This window comes from Sprattus sprattus, assembly GCF_963457725.1.
Source record: "Sprattus sprattus genome assembly, chromosome: 2".
NCBI lineage: Eukaryota > Metazoa > Chordata > Actinopteri > Clupeiformes > Clupeidae > Sprattus > Sprattus sprattus.
The window spans coordinates 39,237,234-39,258,361 of NC_137921.1; the positions used below are offsets into that span (position 1 = coordinate 39,237,234).

The window sequence follows — 21,128 nt, forward strand, 5'->3', positions numbered from 1 at the left end:
TTTAGAGATTGGTCTAACATTAGAGGCAGAAACTGGATCCATATTATGCTTTTTAAGCAAAGGTTGCACCATAGCATGCTTAAAAAATGAAGGTACAACTCAAAAGACCAGTGATATGTTAATAATGTCGAAAACACTATCCACAACATGAAACACCTTTAAAAGACGGCACGGAATACAATCTTTAGGGGGGCGAGGTCAGGGGTGAGTTGCGTTTGCTACTGTTAAAACCACCACCAAACACCAGGAGTTCTGTAATGCCTGAAACCTACACATGTAGCGACAATGATAATGACAGAAGACAGATGAATATCATTAAATATTTGTGTATAGACTTAACTGATCATATGGACAGATTACAATTCTTGATTACAATTGTATAGTATCCATACACTCCCTCCCAGTGTATTGCAGGGCATTGAGAAGCATCAGAATTCTGTTTAATGGGAAGTTATGAAGGACTCCAGTATGGCCACTTGCATATTCATGTCATCACTTTGATGGATGTCCTGTCAAAAAAGAATAAGATATAACAAAATAAGTTTAGATGTGCAAAATAAGTTACTGGTTGCAAATGTATTAGGTGTTTCTCTCTCTATCTGTGTGAGTGTGTGAGCCTGTGCCTCTCTGTGATCTTGTATACAGTACGTTTGTACTCTACTGTATGTACATGCTTGTTTGTGTGTGTGTGTGTGTATGTTTAGAAACTCACAGTGATGTCTTGGCTGTAGTAACTGTGCCGCACATTCAGGTGAGAAATGAAGTTCTGGCTGTAATAGTTCTCATCTCCGTGTGGTAGTGACACACACACAGGACACACCTGTGGGACAAAAAAACAAAGTGATGAAAGCCTAGCATAGCACTTGCTTTTCTCTTAGGGTGTTTTATTGTCACAGTGATACTAACCACAGGAGTGGGGTCAAACCGGTGGTGAGCATTGCAGTGATCCCGCAGATCCAGCTCATCCATACCCCCCAGCTGACAGTAGGGGCAAGCAAACACCCTCACACTGAACAGAGAACAGAGCGATATGGGAAAAAAGACAAGTAAGTGAAAACAAATTTGTAGCTATATAGCCACAAACATCACACAGTGTGGCATGTTAGCATGTGCCATTCGATCACTGTGTGCATGTATGCATGTATGCAGTAGCTCACCTGTTGTTGATCATTTGTCCTCTTTGCTCTGCCTGTGCTTGTTCAACCAGCAGATTCTGCACATGTCTGAAAAATATGACATAATATGAGTGGGCCTATTTTATGTAGGACTGCCCCTGTAACACTTCATGAAGTTATCACTGTATCACTTTCATTACTTTCATTGTGTGGACTCACAAGATGGAGCAGTCAGAGTGACTATACATATTCAACCAAGGAATGTTGGAATTCCGGAATGTTCTACTATGACGTAGGCCAACCGGATCAGAAGTTTGTGATGTAGTGGATGTCCAAAACAATGGCCCTGGTGATCTCGGGACAGGTGCAGGTGCAGCAGGTAGGATGAGAGGGGTAGGGGGGAGTGCAAAGTTTGGGTTGGCAGATCCAGACTGGTTTGGAGAAACAATCAGCTGACTGTTTGGACTAAACAAACAAGGTTGGAGAGATAGCAAGAGAAAGAGAGTGAGAGAGAGCAATTATACTGAGTAATAAATCTTCTGTTATAAGTTAATGTTCAGCTTTATTTTTCTTCAGCTGCCTCATAATCAATTGACCTCCCAGGTGAAGTTTTAGAGCCTTACTTCCATATGCCAGCAAAAACAGAGCGTCCATTGAAGGGGGGAATCATTAAATGTCTTGAATGTCTTGACCCATTTCTCACCTGGGTAAAATAGTAAGAGTATGTTCATTTATCTTTTACTCTCCCTTTATCTGTGGGTCTTTGTCTATCTGTGTGTGTGTGTGTGTGTGTGTGTGTGTGTGTGTGTGTGTGTGTGTGTGTGTGTGTGTGTGTGTGTGTGCGTGCGTGCGTGCGCGAGTGTGCGTGTGTGCGTGCATGCATGCGTGCGTGTGTGTGTGCTATGCCGGAGTTACCCTAGAGCGTCTTGTTTGGCTGGGCACTGCTGTGAGAGGGTCACCATTCACTGGTACCCTGCATAGAGGGCAATGTTTCCTCAAACGAATGGACTCCTGGAGACAACTCCGACAGAACCTACCAAGCGGCAGACACACACATCGAGAGAGAGAGAGAGGAGAGGGAGAAATAGATACAGACAAAACACAAAAACATTGAATTGACATTTGGATTGTCAATAGAATGTGAAACTGAAAGTATGCTAAGGTAATTTTCCACCGGTATCCCCCACATCACGGCCACACGGTAAACTGACCAAAACATTTCAGTTTCACTTCATTAACAAATTCCCGGTAAGGCAGTTGTAAGGAAGAGGTGCTACTGAAGATATAAAGAATAAGCAACATACATGCTAACAGGGCTACTATGTTGGCAGTTCACCACTTCCCTTTTTACAGTGCAGGTGTGCCTTTCTTAGACAAAGTGTCTCTGTCTAAGTGTAAGATGTTTACAACCACCTAGTTCTAAGTCCCTCTCTGCATATCTCATTTCATGGGCACAAACATAATGATAGCTTGCTGAAAGCATCAGGATACCAATTCAGTGGCTGTTTTCTATGTGTGCATGTATGTCTGTGTTGATTAGTAAGAAAGTGATAATGCAACTCACTCATGTTTACATTCACTGAGCCGTATGGGGTCTTTCAGTTTGTCCCGACACACAGGGCACTCCTTAATAGCATCCATCGTTCTGTACGCTCTCTCTTCTAACTCATCTCTAAGTTATTTTCCTGTGTATAGCTCTGTTGAAAGTTCCCATCAATTCTCCGCCCATCAGCACTCTAGCCAAATGGCACACACTAACACGTAGGCTACTAGGGGAATTTCTGTTGCTTTTTGGCATCATCCCAGTTAAGTGAGGTCACAGAATATAACGCTTACCGGAAAATACCTGGAAACACACACACATTTTATGGCAGATAAAGAAAACAGATAATGGATAGACATTGCAATATTCCATTCTTTCTCAAAGACACGTGTTGTTGGCAGGTTACGTTTATAGTTTGTAAGTAGGCTATGAAGTGAGACGGTCCACGGCTAAAAAAACAGTTGACTAAATATTTAACAGCTGACTAAAGAGTTTAAAACATTATGCTTGCACTAGGTCAATTCGAAGTCTTCCACAACTCTTGTGGTACATTTGGAGCTAAGGTCTTGTCTGCGAATTGGTACATTTCGCATGTGCGAGAGTCGCCATTCGCTTGGCACAATTCGCTTCACGCGAGAGTCGCCACTTTGTGAATGAAGCGCGCTTCACTTAGGACGCGAACTACAAACAAATAGCTACACGTAACCTATAAACGTTGTTGAGACTTTTATTAAAGATAACAATAACAAAACAGAGACAAATAGCCACACGGTCAAGCAATGTAATTTATTACGTTCCACGAATCCAACTGATACAAACATGTAGCCTACTGTTCGGGTAGTAATCTACAGCAACTCTTGACTTCTATTGAAAGAGATTTTGAAATCCTCAAAACCTGGTTTGATGTTAATAGATTCTAATTCATGGTCTTTGGAAATCGAAAAAGGAAATAGGTAAGGACATTCAATTAAAAATAAGTGATGCTGAACGAGTGACCGAGATAACATTTCTAGGAGTGGTCATTGACCATAAATTAACATGGAAACCACATGTTTATTATATCAAAGGAAAGATCTCTTAGATGATAGCAATTTTGTACAAATCAAGAAGCATGTTAAACGATAAGGCCTTACATATTATTTACTGTTCACTTATACTTCCCTAGTACATATCATATTGTGTGGAAGTCTGGGGATTGACATATAAAACAACTGTCAATGAAATCATTATTTTACAAAAACGAGCCATAAGGATAATAAATAAGGTTGATTATTATGCACCCACTAACCCATTGTTTATGAAATCATTTGTTATGAAATTTAATGATCTGGTATATTATAAAATAATGCAAATAATGTATCGAGCTAAATCAAACCAACTCCCAGTCAGCATACAAAGGTTTTTCTCATTTCAAGAGACAAAATATAATCTCAGAGATGTCTGTAAATTTAGTGTACCAAATGCCAAAAAATTAATTAAAAGGAGATGTATATCTGTTGTTGGAATTTCATTATGGAATGATGCTAACATAATCTTAAGAAAGTGTAAGACATTCTTTGTTTTCAAAGGGATGGTAGCTAAAGCAATTTTTGAGGGCTACAAGTGTCCATAATGTATGCAGGATTTTGTGCTGTTTATTTGGGATCTTGCTTCATTGCTCTTCTTGTGACTAACTTTTTGGAGGCAATTCTTTTGTTTGTTTTTTATTTCCATTACATGTATTACTTGTAAAAAATAAAATAAAAATGCATATGTTGATGGGTAGCTTAAATTGGTCAAACAGGACAGGCTTAAATACAAGCATTATGCTTCAGCTTGTGCCTTTTCAGTCACTTTGAATGTATTATTATTTGTGTTGAACTTGTTTGTTGTTACTGTGTGTGACTGAATAAAAACATAATCAATATCAACTTACATTACCACTGCACACTCACAACCTTACAGATAATGTATTGTATAGCATTTGTATTCAGTATGATATGACAGCGCAAGATATATGGGGTATGAGTAGTTGTAACATTGGCAGCAATAGTTGGTCATTAGCGCAGATATGATACAGGTACAAGTCAAGTCAAGTCAAGTCAACTCTTTTATTGTCAGATACACAGAACAACAGAGTTGGACTGGGCACTGGAATGCTTAAGACAGGACACCATACCACACTACCATAGATACTAAACATAAATACACATATTAAACAGATACTAAACAGATAAACAATCTACATGAGCTAAACTGAACATGAGCTGGACTGAGAAAGTAGTGCAAACAGCAGTAAAAGTGAGCCAGTGAAGAGTAAAGTGGCAAGTGTAAAGTGAGGAGTGCATTATTGTTCATTTAGGAGTCTGATGGCCTTAGGGTAGAAACTGTTCTCCAGTCTGCGGGTGCGAGACCGGACACTTCGGAACCGCCTACCAGAAGGCAGCAGGGTGAACAGTCTGAAGGATGGGTGATGACAGTCTTTTAGGATCCTGCCAGCTCTTCGGAGGCATCTTTTAAGGTAGATGTCCTGAAGGGATGGGAGTTTCCTGCCGATGATGAACTCAACGGATCTGACCACACTGCGTAGGGCCTTACGGTCCATGGCTGTGCAGCTTCCAAACCACACTGAGATGCTAATAGTCAAGATGCTTTCTATAGTGCATCTATAGAAGTTGGTGAGGATGTCTGGATTCATGCCAAACTTCCTGAGTCTCCTCAGGAAGAAGAGGCGTTTTCGGGCAGCTTTGACCACCTTGTCAGTGTGGGCAGACCAGGTGAGATCATTGCTGATGTTGATATGATATAAGTACAATGCAACGGAATCTAACCAAAGGAACCATAGCAGAAGAGTGCAGAGTATTCTGCATAGTGGTAATATAAAAATAAATAGATGGGATGTATACAGTATGATATGACAGTACAAGATATATGGGGTATGAGCAGTAGTAACATTGGCAGCAATAGTTGGTCATTAGTGCAGATACGATACAGGTACAGGTGAAGGTAGCAATAGAGGTTATGAATGAGGTAAGACATGATAAGATATATAGGCCTAAGTACAATGAATATGAGGTAAGAGTCATGAGGCATGATATGACATAAATAGATATGAATACACTATAAAATGTTAAGTGGCTGAACAAAAAAAATACCAATTCAACACCCACAAGCTAGTTTACACAGCACCAGGTTACAACCATCAAGGCGGCTCCTGGCCTATTGTTTAGGTTGATGGGCCATCAGACCTGGTTCCTGGCTTTTTTGTGTCTTGGAACCAGAGCTCTTACACTCTGATTGTTTGTTTTTGAAATAAATGACATGAAATGACATTGCTTGAACGTGTAGCTATTTGTCTCTGTTTTGTTACCGACTTTCAACCACGAGAATGAGTAAAATCTTTAATAAGAGTCTCAACAACGTTTATAGGCTACGTGTAGCTATTAGTTTTGTCTTTGTGAGTCAACAACGTATATGTCTCATATGCGCCCGTCTCTGTGCAATTCTGTACCGACTTTCAACCACGAGAATGAGTAAAATCTTTAATAAGAGTCTCAACAACGTTTATAGGCTACGTGTAGCTATTTGTTTTGTCTTTGTGAGTCAACAACGTATATGTCTCATATGCGCCCGTCTCTGTGCAATTCAGATCGCGTGTATTTGTGAGAATTGTCAACAACGTAGCCTATACTGTATGTCTCATATGCGCCATACTGTATGTCTCATATGCGCCCAAAGTGTCGACTCTCGCCCACTCGAATTGTGCCTGATTCGCGTGAAGCGAATGGCGACTCTCGCACATGCGAATTGTACATGCGAATTGTACCAATTCTGAAGCGAATGGCGACTCTCGCACATGCGAAATGTACCAATTCGCAGACTTGGCCTTACCTGACATTTGATAAACAAATCCCAGTTACATGTTGTTCTAGATAAAACCTAAACGTGACGTGTTGTAATTTGCTATAGTATTGTGTGTGTTTGTACTCATACATTCATTAATCTGAAGGACGTAGTAGACCTTGTCACATTTGTAATAGAAAAGGGCTCTCAGAGAGATCGAGAATGTCTCATTCGAAAGAACATGCACCATCTAGTTATATTAGCAGAGATCCACCAAAGTATTAGCTACGTTATCAACGTTACATTTATTTCAGAAAAGGCAGTTTTTCCATTGCCTAAGAACTCACACACTGAAATTATTCGTTAATCATTTCATGTCGAATGAGTCGAAGGGGTTTCAGGTTTATGGGCAAAAATATTAGATATTTTTTTACAGAAAGTCCGCAAAACGTTATAGGCAATGTAGCTTTCATGACAGCAAGTTGAAAACTTTAGCCATCAAACTGCCACAGCCAAAAATAAATGTAGGATTATAGATAGGCTAATTCCTTTAATTCCATTACAGCACATGTGGGCCTACTGTTGCAAAACTGATTATTAGTCTTGAGATGTAGCCTAGTCCTATAGAATATGACGTGTTTACGTAGGCCTTTATTTGGCTACTATAGAAAACAGCTACAAACTCATATTTTCCATCTTATAATAATTGAAAACCCAAGTGCTGTCTATGAGTAATGTCAACTGTTGATTGAATGTCTGTGCTTAGGTGATCACATGACAGCCGTGGTGGGTGTCGGGAGGAGAATCGATCAGCAGGCTACTGGAGGTTTCAACATGGCCGCTTTGGGCTGTCACTAAGGGAGTTGTTTTCAACTCAGGAGCCGTTCCCCTGTCAAAACAAAAATAACGGAGCCATTCGGTACTTGGTGCTTGTTGAGAAAGCAAGACCAGCAGCGTAATGGCTCAGTGCGTTCAGTCAGTTCAGGAGTTCATCCAGGACTCCTTCGTCCCGATGGTTGCCGTCTTATGCAGCGAAGATGCAGAGAAAGTCACCCGCAAAAACAATCTCAATTTTCCGGAGCTACTGCGGCCTTTCTGCCGGCTCACTTCTGAAGGTATTGACTGTCATTTACTGCATGGTTTATAGTAGTGTGGGACTTGTGTGGGGTTGATTCAGAGGAGACATTGCTTAGCTAACATTAGTTTAATAGTGCAGCTATGCTAGAGAATTAGCTGACGCTAGCGTATTGGCTAACACTAGTTATTGAGCTAACGCCAGTAACGTTAGCGTATAGCTAGTAAACTAGCCGTCATCCCACTGTCATACTCAGTCAAGTGACAGGAAGAGGCGACTGCTTGCGAGTAAGCTAACGTTAGCCTATCTTATGTGTGAGTCATGGAATATCAACACGGTCCTCGGGCTCTTTCACAACCGTGACACCTGATCTTATGGACAGCCACTTGAGTAGTCAGCCTTTGTCTTTACGCTGGCACGGTTTTTGAGCTCTCATTTCGTTCCAAACACGACTAGGATTACGATTGTAACCGAGGCCCACAGAGGCACCGCATAGGGGCTTAATGCTAGCTAACTTGGTCCGGGCGCATTAGCTAGACAGCTAGCTGATTAGTCTAATTGGCTGCACCTTTGGCTGAGGAAGTGGGATTATCCCAGAGACGAGAATAATAAACCTCCATCAGAGAAGCAACAGCGTCAGATGTCATAGAGAGCACTTTTCAAAACTTGTGAAATTCATAGCAAAGATATTGATAGCCTGCTAACGTAAATGTTGACTGAGGTGATGTGGCAGACAGCCACAGGAATGTCAGCTCTGAAGCTGGTGCTAGATTCACCTCAATTATAACATTGGGCCGATTTGCAGTTAGCGACAGGTATACTCTCATGTAGCCTGGTATCATGCACGCTCCATTTTGTCCACTTTACCCCATTTTGATTCCACTGTTCAGGTGAAATATTCAGGCTTTGCCCGAATCCTCCATGATGCGTAATTTCAGATGGCGCGACATTGTGCAATTAATGTTAAGAAAATTTGCTGCGCATTCTGGTTCTGACTGCTAATATTTTGCTGGCAACGTTCTCTGTCCCAGCTACCTATTCGTCTGTAGCATCACCTGTCAGCTGGAAGTGACCTGCCCTTGGGCCATTCAAGGCTAGTCTAGTACAAAGGGCGATGTTTTGTCCTCGCTCACCCAGCGTCATGGGCTGTTTGTTGCTGAACCGGGGTCTCAGTCAGTTTCCTACAGGTGTGGTTTCCCCTCTCTCACCCAACAATACCAAGGGGTTATCTACGGACAGGAAGAAGCCAAAATAGACATCAGTGAACTCTCCTAGAACATGACTTGAAATTCAACATTAAGATTGAAAGCACAAACACGGTTTGAAAGCACAAACACGGTTTAGTTTGAACATCACCTCTTAATGACCACTGTCTGACCTGGCTGTTATATCTGTGGGACTGCAGGACAGGTTCATTTGAATGCTCTTAATCCCAGCATTTGTCTGTTTCTTATACTGCTTTAGTGTATACACTGAATCTTTATTATCAATCAGGCAAAGGAAACTAAGACCAGTTGACCACTACACACATATACCTTGTCCAACTGGTCTAATATCAGTCCTAAGGGGGTGGTACAGGGAAAGTCGCAAAGGCTACCCGAGTCCACCACCTTTGGTAGTACAGAGCATAACACTTGATAGACCCAGTGTTCACTCTGTGGGTTTCTAAGGAATGATGATCATTTAGAGGCTAGGTAGACTCAGTGATGAATTGGCTCGAAGTGGAAATGCCATTTTAAGGGATTTCTTAAGCAAATACAGTGCCACTTGAAAGTATGTGAACCCCTTGAGCACTTAAGCGTTTTCTGTTGTTTTACCATGATTTTTCATTTTTTTAGCACCAATTTTCCATAGATGAAATGTCAGGTTTATGTTTATCATTTGCATGTACTTGTTTAGAGGAAATTGTTTGAGTAGCCGAAAAACTACATGAAACATGGAATTAGTCCATTTCAAAAGTAAGTGAACCCCCAGCTGAATTGATGAAGTCAAGCAGGTAACAGATTCAGTGAAACTTATTTGGGTGATTAATTAGTCAATTGAGCAAACCGATCATCTGAGACATCCTTAGGGAAAGGTTTGGGCAACACAGATTAAAAGAGAGAGGAAACCAACCAAACTACTGTAGTGCCAAGGTGTACCCACACAGATCAACAATGCAGAGAGGAAACGAGATATCCGAGAACATCAGGAAGAAGGTACTGACAGCCCATCAGTCTTGGGAAAGCTATAAGACCATCTCCAAAAGATTCCAGCTCCATCCATCCATCCAAGACAAATAATTTAGAAATGGAGGGCATTCAACATGACCGCATCTCTGCCTAGAAGTGGACGCCCATCAAGACCATCACCAAGAAGCACCAGAAGAAGAATAAATCAGGTAAAAGTCAACCCACACATCACCTCTAAAGAGTTTCGGACCTCTCTGGCAGCATCTGGGGTAAATGTACATGGGTCTACAATCAGACGAAAATTGTTGGTTTTGATCGTGACAAAATAATTCTATCTCGGACTCATCTGTTTAAAGAAGGGACTTCCAGAAGGCCTTTGGTTTATCCAAGTGCTCTTGGGCAAAGTTGAAACGGGCAGTTTTGTTCTTTCTTGAGAGCAGAGGCTTCCTTCTAGCAACCCGATCATGAATGTTATGTCTATTCAATTTTCGTCTGATTGTAGACCCATGTACATTTACCCCAGATGCTGCCAGAGAGGTCCGAAACTCTTTAGAGGTTATGTGTGGGTTGACTTTTACCTGATTTATTCTTCTTCTGGTGCTTCTTGGTGATGGTCTTGATGGGCGTCCACTTCTAGGCAGAGATGCGGTCATGTTGAATGCCCTCCATTTCTAAATTATTTGTCTTGGATGGATGGATGGAGCTGGAATCTTTTGGAGATGGTCTTATCTCTTTCCCAAGACTGATGGGCTGTCAGAACCTTCTTCCTGATGTTCTCGGATATCTCGTTTCCTTTCGGCATTGTTGATCTGTGTGGGTACACCTTGGCACTACAGTAGTTTGGTTGGTTTCCTCTCTCTTTTAATCTGTGTTGCCCAAACCTTACCCTAAGGATGTCTCAGATGATCGGTTTGCTTAATTGACTAATTAAGCACCCAAATAAGTTTCACTGAATCTGTTACCTGCTTGACTTTACCAATTCAGCTGGGGGTTCACTTACTTTTGAAATGGACTAATTCCATGTTTCATGTAGTCTTTTGGCTACTCAAACAATTCCCTCTAAAAAAAGTACACGCAAATGATAAACATAAACCTGACATTCCTTCTATGGAAAATTGGTGATGAAAAAAATGAAAAATCATGGTAAAACAACAGAAAACTCCTAAGTGGTCAAGGGGTTCACATACTTTAAAGTGGCACTGTACTTATTAAACCCTACTTTGATGCATCCCTTTCACTGAAAAATATAATTATTCCCGCCTGCTGTGTCCTCCCTTGCAATTTTGTGTGGAAGTCTGAAGTCTGCACTCCAGCCCCAGACCACCCACCCAGTTGGGTCTTATGTTTTGACATGACTCTGGGAATGACTTGTGATGTTTGGTAGAGGCAGGCCTGCACATGGGATCTGCAGGCTGGGAAGCACACAGCCTTTAGCTTCTGGTGTTGTCTCCTTATGGATAGTTCCACACTCTCCAGGTAGTAACAGACCAATCAGAATCCAAGTCTCATGCATAGTTGGCATACATTTGCATTTAAAGTATGGTGAATTAATAGCCAGATTCAATGGGTCTTAGACAAGGGTGGAAAATGCGATGTCCAAATTGGAAAAAATATTATCTGCATTGTATTATTTGGAAGAGAATAGATGGAATAGTTAAATGGTTTTCATGAACATTTCATAAAGGTGTAAAGTGCATGTGTATAGAACACACTTTAACATGTGTTATGCTGCATAAGTCCCGAGGGCCTCTGTTTGTGTGGACTTCGTATGGGCAAGATTTACCATCACTAGCAACGACAAGACCCACATTGTTAGCACACAGAATAAGGGTACACATACTCACATGTATTTGGTGTGTGTCTGTTTGTCTGTGGCCATGCTTGTGTGTATGCCCTTTGTTTGGGTGGATAGGTGTAAATATACATCTTTCTGTCACTGTGTAGGCCTAACTAGATTTACATTCTTTGGCAGAGGGATTGGAAAGTGCGGGGTGAAGGAGAAGTAGTTTTCTCAGCTGAAAAAGCTGCAGGCCTGTTCCCCAGGTGATATGTCGGTGCACAGTATACAATAAGGATGTAAAGCCAGTGTGTTCTCTCTGTGTAGCCTTCTGTCTGTGTGAAGACATTAGACTGGAGGCCCAATTTTAGCAGAATTAATTTTTATTTTTAGCTGAATCATACTAGTGTTTCACCAGTCACAGTGCCTCTGCTATCTGCCGTGTGAGCAATACAAGGATTTTTTTTGAAGCGCAGACACAGTCGGCCAATTCAGCATTTACATAATCAGAAAGATTGTGTTCCCCAATCCTGCTTCTGCTACATCCTCACACTGCGTGATTTCCATTTCTTAGTTCTTGGATTGGGTGATCTTTCTTGTAAAGAAGACGAAGCAACATGAAATAATAAATGTTGTAAGGCAGTGAATATGCTGTCTTCTGATTCTTTGTCCAGGGCGGTCATAGAGTTAGATTATCAGAGGACATTTCTCAGATCTTCTCACAACAAAGGACTTTTAGGTAGCAACCCACAAAAAGGCTTTCACACATCTGGGGAAATAGGACACACCACACATAGAATGGGGTTGAGGCACTAAAAACAGACATTTTGTAACATTCACTCTCTTATTCTCTTCCTCTGCTTCTCCTCCTTTTTTATCTTTGAGCTGGGGCTCTTCTCTTCCATTCTCTCACTCCTTCATCTCTTGTTTGGGTTTATATTCTTTCTATGTCATGCCTTCAGGTTTATTAGGTTTAATTGGTCATTGACGTATATTTGGTATAATTGGCATCCAGCCTGTTCACTCAACTGCTATACAGTTGTACTTATCCATTTAGTTTTTACTTAACATTCAGTTTGGATGTAACTTGTAACACTTAAGGTTACCATTAATTGTATTTTTCTGCATTATTTACCACTCTGAACATTATGGGACAGCGGAATTCATTAGACACATGTAAACCTTCCAATCTGGTGTTTCCCATCATCGGTAACATTTTGAATGCCTTTACAATGTGCTAGTATACAAGTAAATATGTAATTTTGTAAATGCAATCATTATTTATGGTCTTGTAGTTCTCTAAGATTAAGATGAAAGTTGATGACTAGATGTGAAATGAATAGGTGTAGTTTGCGCCCTGCACTCCATCATTAGAACCGAGGCTGATTGGTTCAGTGTGATCTGGGTAGACCAGGGAGAGAACGATAACGCAGCGTTCTAGAATATTCCAGGCACAGACCTAAAAAACACAGCTTGGCCTATCTAGGTCTCCCAGGTAGATAAAATACACTTCAGAAATCACTCGGCCGATGAGGCATGCTATGTGTCACAATGACGGCCCCTAAGACAAGAAAGGAAAAAAAAGGGTTTGTCTCTTTTGTCCTTGTGCTGTTGCTGTAGGGCACCTGCGAGACCCCAACAACCAGCTGGTAGCTGTGCGGAGCCTGCGCATCTGTGTGACGGGCATCAGCACACGCCCGCCCCATACCGCCTCCGTCCGCACTGCCCTCGCCAATTCTGTGGCTACAAGCCAGCCGCCCGACACAGTCAGTGCCAATGTCATCACTGCAGGAGACTATGACCTCAACATCAGTGGTGAGTAATTGTGTCTTTGCCGCTTTGTGTAATTGTGCCATCATGTGTATGCAAGAGAAGTGTATTTTTGTGTTTGGAAGACAACTTACATTCTGTGTGTTTGATGTAGATAGCATGGGAAGAAGGCTGGGTGTGTGGTTACTAGGGAGAAATTGCATATCACAAGGACGTCGAAGGCAGAGGAAAGATTTAGTATATATCTTGCACAAAAATGTTGGAAAGGATGTATTGATAATTGTTTGTATTGTTTTCAGATATCAACAAATTGCTATTCCATAGCTGTTATTATAGCATTGCTGTTGATGCTTGGGCATGGATCTTTGGGGTTCTGGTAATGCTGATGCTTTCCCTCTACACTTCTGTGAAGTCACATGCCCTCACACACAGCTGAAAGGCGTGTACAACGCAGTTTCCCTGTTAGCCTGGAGAGGGCAGCAGACTAAAAAAAAAATGGGGGCTAAGGATGACTTGAGTGTGCGAGGGTGACGTTGGTTACTGTGTGTGTGTGTGTGTCTTGGTTAATTTTCTCTGACTTGCGTCCCTTTTTATTCCCTCTTTTGTTTTCTCATGGCTTGGATGATGGGTAAGAGTATATAACATAAACTACACAAACTCATACCCACATTTACACACACACACACTCACACCCATGGTGCAGTGTGTAGGGTTGTCCGTTTGCACATGTTTAATGTGTGTGTGTGTGTGTGTGTGTGTGTGTGTGTGTGTGTGTGTGTGTGTGTGTGTGTTTGTTGAGCTCACTGCCTCCTGGGTTCTTCCACCAATATCAGCCTTAAACAGTGCACACACGCAGGGCATGGTTTATTTCAGTGAAAACTGTTGGTGGGTTGGTGTGACTCCTAAACACTCTAGCTCTACAGTGGTGTTCAGAAAAACACACACACACACACACACACACACACACACACACACACACACACACACACACACACTAACACACTAACACGTCCCGAGTGTGATGATCTAGCATCTGCTTGAGAACAGTGTTTCTGTGTTTCTGGCCCACTGAATGCCTCAGAGGACCCAGAAAAGCAGCTGTGTGTGTGTGTGTGTGTGTGTGTGTGTGTGTGTGTGTGTGTGTGTGTGTGTGTGTCACTGAGTAAAATGACTTTCACACCTTTGAGTGAGCCCTTCCCCTTAACTCCAACTGTGCGTGTGTGTGTGTGTGTGTGAGTGTATTAACGTTCACATATGGTGGTTAACCCAGTACCTGGCTCTCTCCTCTCAGATCGCTCGTTAAAAGCGAGTGTGCCCTGGTACTCCAGCTGGAGGGACACACTCACCCAACTCAGCTCCAGCAGTCACTTCACAGGTACTCACGGGCACCAGCAGGGGGCGTCTGTGTGTCTGTGCGTGTGTGTGTCTGTGCGTGTGTGTGTGTGTGTGTGTGTGTGTGTGTGTGTGTGTGTGTGTGTGTGTGTGTGTGTGTGTGTGTGTGTGTGTGTGTGTGTGTGTGTGTGTCTGAGTGTGTCTGAGATGGAGAGACTCACTACTTATTCTTAAGTGAGTAGATCTGTGTGTAAGAGATAGAGACAATGAAAGAAAGAGGGTGTATGTCTATGTTATGTTAGTGGAAGTGTGTGTGCGCATGTGTGTAAAATGTGTGAGACAGAAAGGGTTTGTGTTGTGTGTTGCTGTCAGTCTCTGGCGCCCTGGGGTTGCCTCCCTGTTTTGTCTCCTTGTAGCATTCCCCCCCTCTCCGTAGCTGAGCTGTAGTGAACTCTCCCGTCTCTCTCCAATTCTTCTCTCAACGCGGTGGTGGTGTCGCCCTCTCAAAGACTCTCTGTTTGTCTTCGTGAATGACTCACTGCACATAATGAAGCACACAACCCTCTTACTTCTTTGAATATCCATAAACCAATCCAAGCTAAAAATGTATCTGAAAGATGCATAATGAACATATTGGCTGTGAGTCATTACACCTGTCTCTCCTTCCTGTTTCCTTTTCTATAACTTCCTTCTTCCTCTAGCCACACTTCCTCTATCCCGTAGCTGCTGTAGTGCTTCCTGTAGCTGGCCAGTGTGCATAAGTTCATGCTGGCCCGGAGTCTATGTCTGTGATGTTGCCGTTTTACCTACATAGAATTACTCAATTTCTGTGTAAATTAATGTAATTTGTTTATGTCTCTCTTTCTATTTGTGCTGTTGATTTTACTAGTGCTATGTGAATCTGAGATAAAGATGTACAGTGCCCTCCACAATTATTGGCACCCTTAGTGAATGTGACCAAAAAAATATATCTTTGCTGTTTATCATCTTGGTCTTTCCCTCAAAGTATTCACAAAAATCTTACCTTTTCATCAAAGTAAAATTCTTGAAAGAATTTATTTTTTTGAAATTACATAAAATATTTTTCTCCAAAACATGGGTGCCACAATTATTGGCACCCCTAGAAAATCCTATAATTAAAATCTAACTGAAGTATATTACCAGTCATGTTTTATATTTTTGAGTTCACCTGTTTCATTAGGAACTCTTAAGTGGTCAACCATGGCTTCCTGCTTCACAGAGGTATAAATATGAGGTGACACAGGCGAAATACCCTTAGTCATTCATCAAGATGGGAAAGACAAAAGAACTCAGTGTCAAATTGCGACAAAAAGTTGTTGAGCTGCTGGAACCCGGATTTAGGGATATAAGAAAATATCTAAACAGTTGGAAATACCCTCTTCCACAATCAGGGCAATAGTTAAGAAGTTAAAAGCGACAGGAGATGTAAGGAATCATCCTGGAAGAGGACCTATCTGTAAATTGACCCCACGCACCGTGAGGAGGATGGTTTGACAGGTAAAAGAATCTCCAAGGATCACAGCTGGATAATTGCAGAGGTTAGTTAAGTCCTGGGGTCAGAAAGTCTCAAGAACTACCATCAGACTGCACCTTCATCACCACAAGTTGTTTTTGAGGGTTATCAGAAAAAAGCCTCTGCTGTTAATCAACAACAAACTAAAGTGCCTACAGTTTGCCAAATGTAAGTCAGACTTTTATATTAGAGTAATATGGTCAGATGAGACCAAAATAAGGCTTCTTGGCAACAGACATCAAAGGTGGGTTTGGCGTAGACAGAAAGATAGCCATACAGAAGAGCACCCCATACCCACTTTGAAGTATGGTGGCGGATCTCTGATGTTGTGGGTCTGCTTTTCTTCCGAAGGCCCTGGACATCTTGTTAGGATACATGGTATCATGGACTCCATCAAATACCAGCAGATATTAAATAAAAACCTAACAGCCCCCCTCTAGGAAGCTTAAAATGGGCCGTGGTTGGACCTCCCAGCAGGACAATGATCCGAAGCACACCTCAAAATCAACACAAAAATGGTTCACCGACAGCAGAATAAAGGTTTTGCCATGACCATCACAGTCCCCAGACCTAAACCCCATAGAAAATCTGTGGAAAGAGCTGAAGCCGAATCTGCAAATGTGTTGACCTCAGAATCTGAAGGATCTGCAGAGATACTGTATGGAGGAATGGTCTCAGGTCTGTCCCATTAGTTCACCAACCTCATCTAGCATTATAGGACAAGACTTGGAGCTGTTATCTTGGCAAAGGGAGGCTGCTCAAAACATTAAATTAAGGGGTGCCAATAATTGTGGCACACGCCTGTTTAGGAGAATAGTATTTATTTAATGAAAAAAAATGTTTTCTTTCAATAATTTTATTTCAATGAAAAGGTAAGATTTTTGTGAATATTTTGAGTGAAAGACCAAGAGGATAAACAGCAAACAAATATTTTTTCATAGCCTGTTTTGGTCACATTCACTAAGGGTGCCAATAATTGCGGAGGGCACTGTAGAATATGTCTACCCTTTCTGCCGTGATTGGTGGATGTATGGTTTAATGTTGATTTGGCAGACAGCTCCCTGCTTGAATCAGTGTGATGCTCACCCTGCTCCCAGCCAATCCATGTGTGAGATGCTCAATGTCTATCCAAAACATGACCAAAGTCTTCGTCTGACATATTCTACTCTCTTTTTTGATCTTTTACTATTTTCTTTTTTCTTACCAAGGATTTGTTCGGCAAGAAAAGGCAAAGGTTGTCAACACATAACCGGTGTTTGTGGGGAAGCTGAAAGTCTTTTTCCTATTTTGAAAGACCTTTGTCTTTTTTCCCACGTGTGTGTTCTCAGCTACGACACCCTGGTTTGAAGCATACAGGGAGATCTTCCTGCAGTCCATGCCTGCATCTGAACACGAGTTTCTCAACCACTACCTGGCCTGTATCCTTTACACATACTCAAAAGGGCTGCTTTCTTGCAAGCACAAAACACAGACTCAGAAATGTACTTCCAGTCCGATAGGGGCGCATGTGCTCAACACAAAGCAACCGTGTAGTCATCAGTGTGTGTTGGAAGCACTGATATTATGGTATGCACTGAAGCACCAAATACACACCACATAATGCTCTGCATATCTGACATGTACGTACACACACACACACACACACACACACACACACACTTGCCATCTCTCGTTTGCCCTGAGTATGTTGCCTTGACAGAGTGTGTTCAGGCATGCTTGTGGTGTCGTCAACTGAGGGGGTGCCGTTGGACCAATTCCTGAAGCTGTCCCAGGAACAGCACAAGATTCAGCACAGTGGAGATTACACACACCCACGCTGGTTTATCCCCAACACACTCAAATACTACGTCCTCCTGCATGACATGAGTGATGGGGACGAGCAAAGGTAGGTGTGCGTGCTTGTGTGCGTAATGACATACAGACATCGCTGTAGCATACTGAAATTTCAGTCTTACAGAGGAAAATATGTTGAATTGCTTATACCAGGGGGCAGATCTCCCCACATCATATGAATATCTCTATGCCAACAGGACATATTTTGCAAAACAATTATAGTTTTGCCAGAAAGAGGGAACTTGACCAACACATCACTTTAAGTTTTGTGAGTTGCTGAACTAAAGTAGTGCATGGCAGTTGAGCTTTATTTTAGTAACCCACACATCCTAGGCGTGCGTGCGTGCGTGGGCGTCACACATGATGTGAGTGACGGGGAGCAGAGGCATGAGCTGTGTGCTCACCCGCACCACTTCAGCTCTGTCTCTCTCACACAGTGTTTGTGTGTGTGTGATGCATGATACATGATACACAGACAGAGGCGTGGAAGGGTTGGTTGGATGTTTCCTCCTGCGTCCCCTGCGTCCTTACTTACCCTCTCTATTTCTCCATCTCTCTCTCTCTCTCTCTCTCTCTCTCTCTCTCTCTCTCTCTCTCTCTCTCTCTCTTTGTGTCCCAGGGCAGAGAGTGTGTATGAGGACATGAAGCAGCGGTATGGTTCTCAGGTGTGCTACCTGCTGAAGATCAACTCCAGACAGGGAGGAGCAGTGGGCTCAGAGGAGCAGATCCCTGACCCATGGAGCCAGTACCTGCAGAAAACACACCCTCAGGTATGCATACACACACACTCGCCCATTTAGTCACATAAGCAGGTTGGGCTAAAGATTCAGCAGGGAACATACACACACAAACAGCTAGTGCACACACTCCACATACTAGGACGCTAGATACAGCAACCACCAGAGTCGAAAACAATTGTCATTGACGTGCTATATGTGTTTGTTTTATTTTTGTGTAGGAGGTGTATGATGATAATGCATCTACCAACAGTGTAGAGAATGACCTCAACAGCTCCGAGGTGGAGGGAGGAGACGCCACTGCCAAAGGTGACCTTTGACCTCTCTCCTAAGCTTAGGCTGTAGTAGGTGTAAGACACTGCATAGTGGAATAAAACCTCATTATTACTTACAGCAGTGTACTGAGATAGTGATGGCCCCCCATGCACTCTGAAGAGTTTACTTAACTGTGGTCTGTGCTTACTAAACTAAAAGAAGGTAGTCATTTTCCCATTATTTTGGACCTGTCCACTGTATTCAGGTCAAAATCAAGGTAATTATACTAGGGATTGGAGCTACATTATTTCGGATGAAAGACCAAGAATTACATTCATTAGTTTTATGCTTTGCTTTATGTGCTCAGACCAATCCCATCAAAGTTGCTTAGACCTTTAATTGAGACCAGACACAACCCTCATTACTCCCAAGTACTCAAGTTTGACAGGAAACGATTACTTGATTTTTAAAATGGTGTACTTGTGCAACCCCAAATGAACACTGTTTAAAGGTCCTGATATCAATGAGTAAATCAATTGTTCTGCCAATAAATAAAAAAAAATCACATCCATGGCAGTCGCAGGGCTGTGTACCTACTTATGCACACTCTGCCTCAACTCATTGCGTGTGACTGGAGTGATCCACAAGGCTAGGTAGATATATTGCTAAAGTTAGCGAGTTAGACCCAGAAGAATGGCAGAGAAAGTGCAGCCAAAACTAGAGACCTTTTATATTTAAGAAACACAAACTCTGTGAAACAAACATTTAAGTCCGATACTTGGTTTTTGGGAGTTGCTCAGGCACAGCCACCCAATATGCCTCTTCCTCTCAGTCTGGCTTACAGTCGCCCGACCACTCGGCTACAGAATCCAGTGGACAGCAAAGGAGATGAAGACTAAATGGTCCAGAAGCCAAGCTTGAAAGTTCAGTAAAAGCACCCACCACAAGGACTGGAACGAGGCAGTTGGTGGTTTGTAGTTAGTGGTGTGGCAGTTAGCAAAGCAAGGTATAACCTAGCTTTTCAACCCAATGCAGCCCTGGCAGGTCAGGAGGTAACGTTGGTGACAACTGAGGGTTGAAGGGCCTGAAAAGTGACATCATGGTAGCTGTATATCTGTTTGGATAGGTTGTCCTGGTTTGTTTTTGAGTGATTTTGTTATTTTCCTGAACTATGTTACCAACAGAGTCACTATGTAGCTTATGTATTAGCCCATCGCTAACATGCCTTGTATGTAATCAATCTGTGTATCAGTTTGCCGGTGTCTGCATTGAATCTGTAAGCAAGTGTTGTTTGACGGGTATTTTATATTATGTTAGTCTATTTTGGCTTTGAATAGGATGTTTTCACAACAAGAATGAGATATGTGAATGGGACATGAGGTAGTTGGATACGGTTGGCAATGAACAAGTCACTGCACTCCTCTCCCCAACACTCTTTCTCGTCCACTCGTCCTCCAGCAATTGTAAGGCAGTGCACGTTCATGTGCTTTGGAGTAGTGGCTTTGGAGGGGTCTAAAGGAAGGGGCTGAAATGTTGTCAGTTGTATACTATCTTACTCTTGCTGATTTCTCCAGCATCGCCTCCCATATCTTTAACACTGGGTTGTATTTCTAGGCACATTAGATTGTGGAATTGCTTTTAAGAGGGCTCAAACATTTCCCCTAAACCACTATGAAGTTTCAAAGAGCATCATATAAATCACATTGGACCGTGTGCTTGCCACATTCAGTACTATTTATTGTGTGTAGTGTTGAAAATGATGGAAGTATATTTTTTTAGTTCTTTGCGTTCTTCTTCAGATGACTTGTCCAACAGTCTGGACGAGCACCCTCTCCAGTTGGACCAGTTGGCTGAGCCGGCTCTGCCCAGGCAGGGGGTGGGGCATCTGGACAGCATGGAGTTGCAGGCCCCTAAGTCTGGTGGAGCCGGAGGAGGAGGAGCAGCAGCAGCAACTTCCCCAGCACCAGCACCCAGCGGCACTCATGGTGCTTGGCTCACCCTCACTGACCACGACCACATCCGCCAGTTCATCCAGGAGTTCACTTTCAGGGGCCTGCTGCCCCACGTCGAGAAGAACATCCGACAGCTCAATGACCAGGTAGGCACGCTCACTCAGGCAGACAGGCAGACAGGCAGACAGGCAGACAGGCAGACAGGCAGACAG

At 42.5% G+C, this 21,128-nt stretch overlaps 2 protein-coding genes across 2 annotated transcripts in view; one reads left to right on the top strand and one right to left on the bottom strand.

Annotated features, from left to right (window-relative positions):
• Positions 1 to 207: 207 nt before the first annotated feature.
• On the bottom strand, positions 208 to 2,763 carry rnf125 (ring finger protein 125, E3 ubiquitin protein ligase). Its single transcript, XM_080832636.1, has 8 exons — positions 2,680 to 2,763; positions 2,031 to 2,148; positions 1,739 to 1,818; positions 1,335 to 1,580; positions 1,158 to 1,223; positions 907 to 1,009; positions 713 to 820; positions 208 to 509 (listed from the first exon to the last, which is right to left on the bottom strand). The coding sequence occupies exons 1-8, from the start codon at positions 2,754 to 2,756 to the stop codon at positions 441 to 443; spliced, it is 867 nt and encodes a 288-aa protein (XP_080688762.1). The 5' UTR covers positions 2,757 to 2,763; the 3' UTR covers positions 208 to 440.
• A 4,559-nt stretch (positions 2,764 to 7,322) lies between these two features.
• trappc8 (trafficking protein particle complex subunit 8) overlaps positions 7,323 to 21,128 on the top strand; it is a 40,217-nt gene continuing 26,411 nt past the window's right edge. Inside the window, exons 1-8 of the mRNA XM_080832622.1 lie at positions 7,323 to 7,595; positions 13,124 to 13,318; positions 14,565 to 14,648; positions 17,468 to 17,557; positions 17,850 to 18,024; positions 18,592 to 18,742; positions 18,931 to 19,018; positions 20,764 to 21,062. Of these exons, the coding sequence (XP_080688748.1) occupies positions 7,439 to 7,595; positions 13,124 to 13,318; positions 14,565 to 14,648; positions 17,468 to 17,557; positions 17,850 to 18,024; positions 18,592 to 18,742; positions 18,931 to 19,018; positions 20,764 to 21,062 (1,239 nt within the window). The 5' untranslated portion in view covers positions 7,323 to 7,438. The remainder of the gene's footprint in view (positions 7,596 to 13,123; positions 13,319 to 14,564; positions 14,649 to 17,467; positions 17,558 to 17,849; positions 18,025 to 18,591; positions 18,743 to 18,930; positions 19,019 to 20,763; positions 21,063 to 21,128) is intronic.

Coding starts and splice junctions, on each gene's coding strand:
- rnf125 (XM_080832636.1), bottom strand. CDS start 2,756: ATGGATGCTATTAAGGAGTGCCCTGTGTGTCGGGACAAACTGAAAGAC. Junction 1,224..1,334: donor CACTCTGACTGCTCCATCTT/GTGAGTCCACAC, acceptor CATATTTTTCAG/ACATGTGCAGAATCTGCTGG. Junction 510..712: donor ACTACAGCCAAGACATCACT/GTGAGTTTCTAA, acceptor CTTTTTTGACAG/GACATCCATCAAAGTGATGA.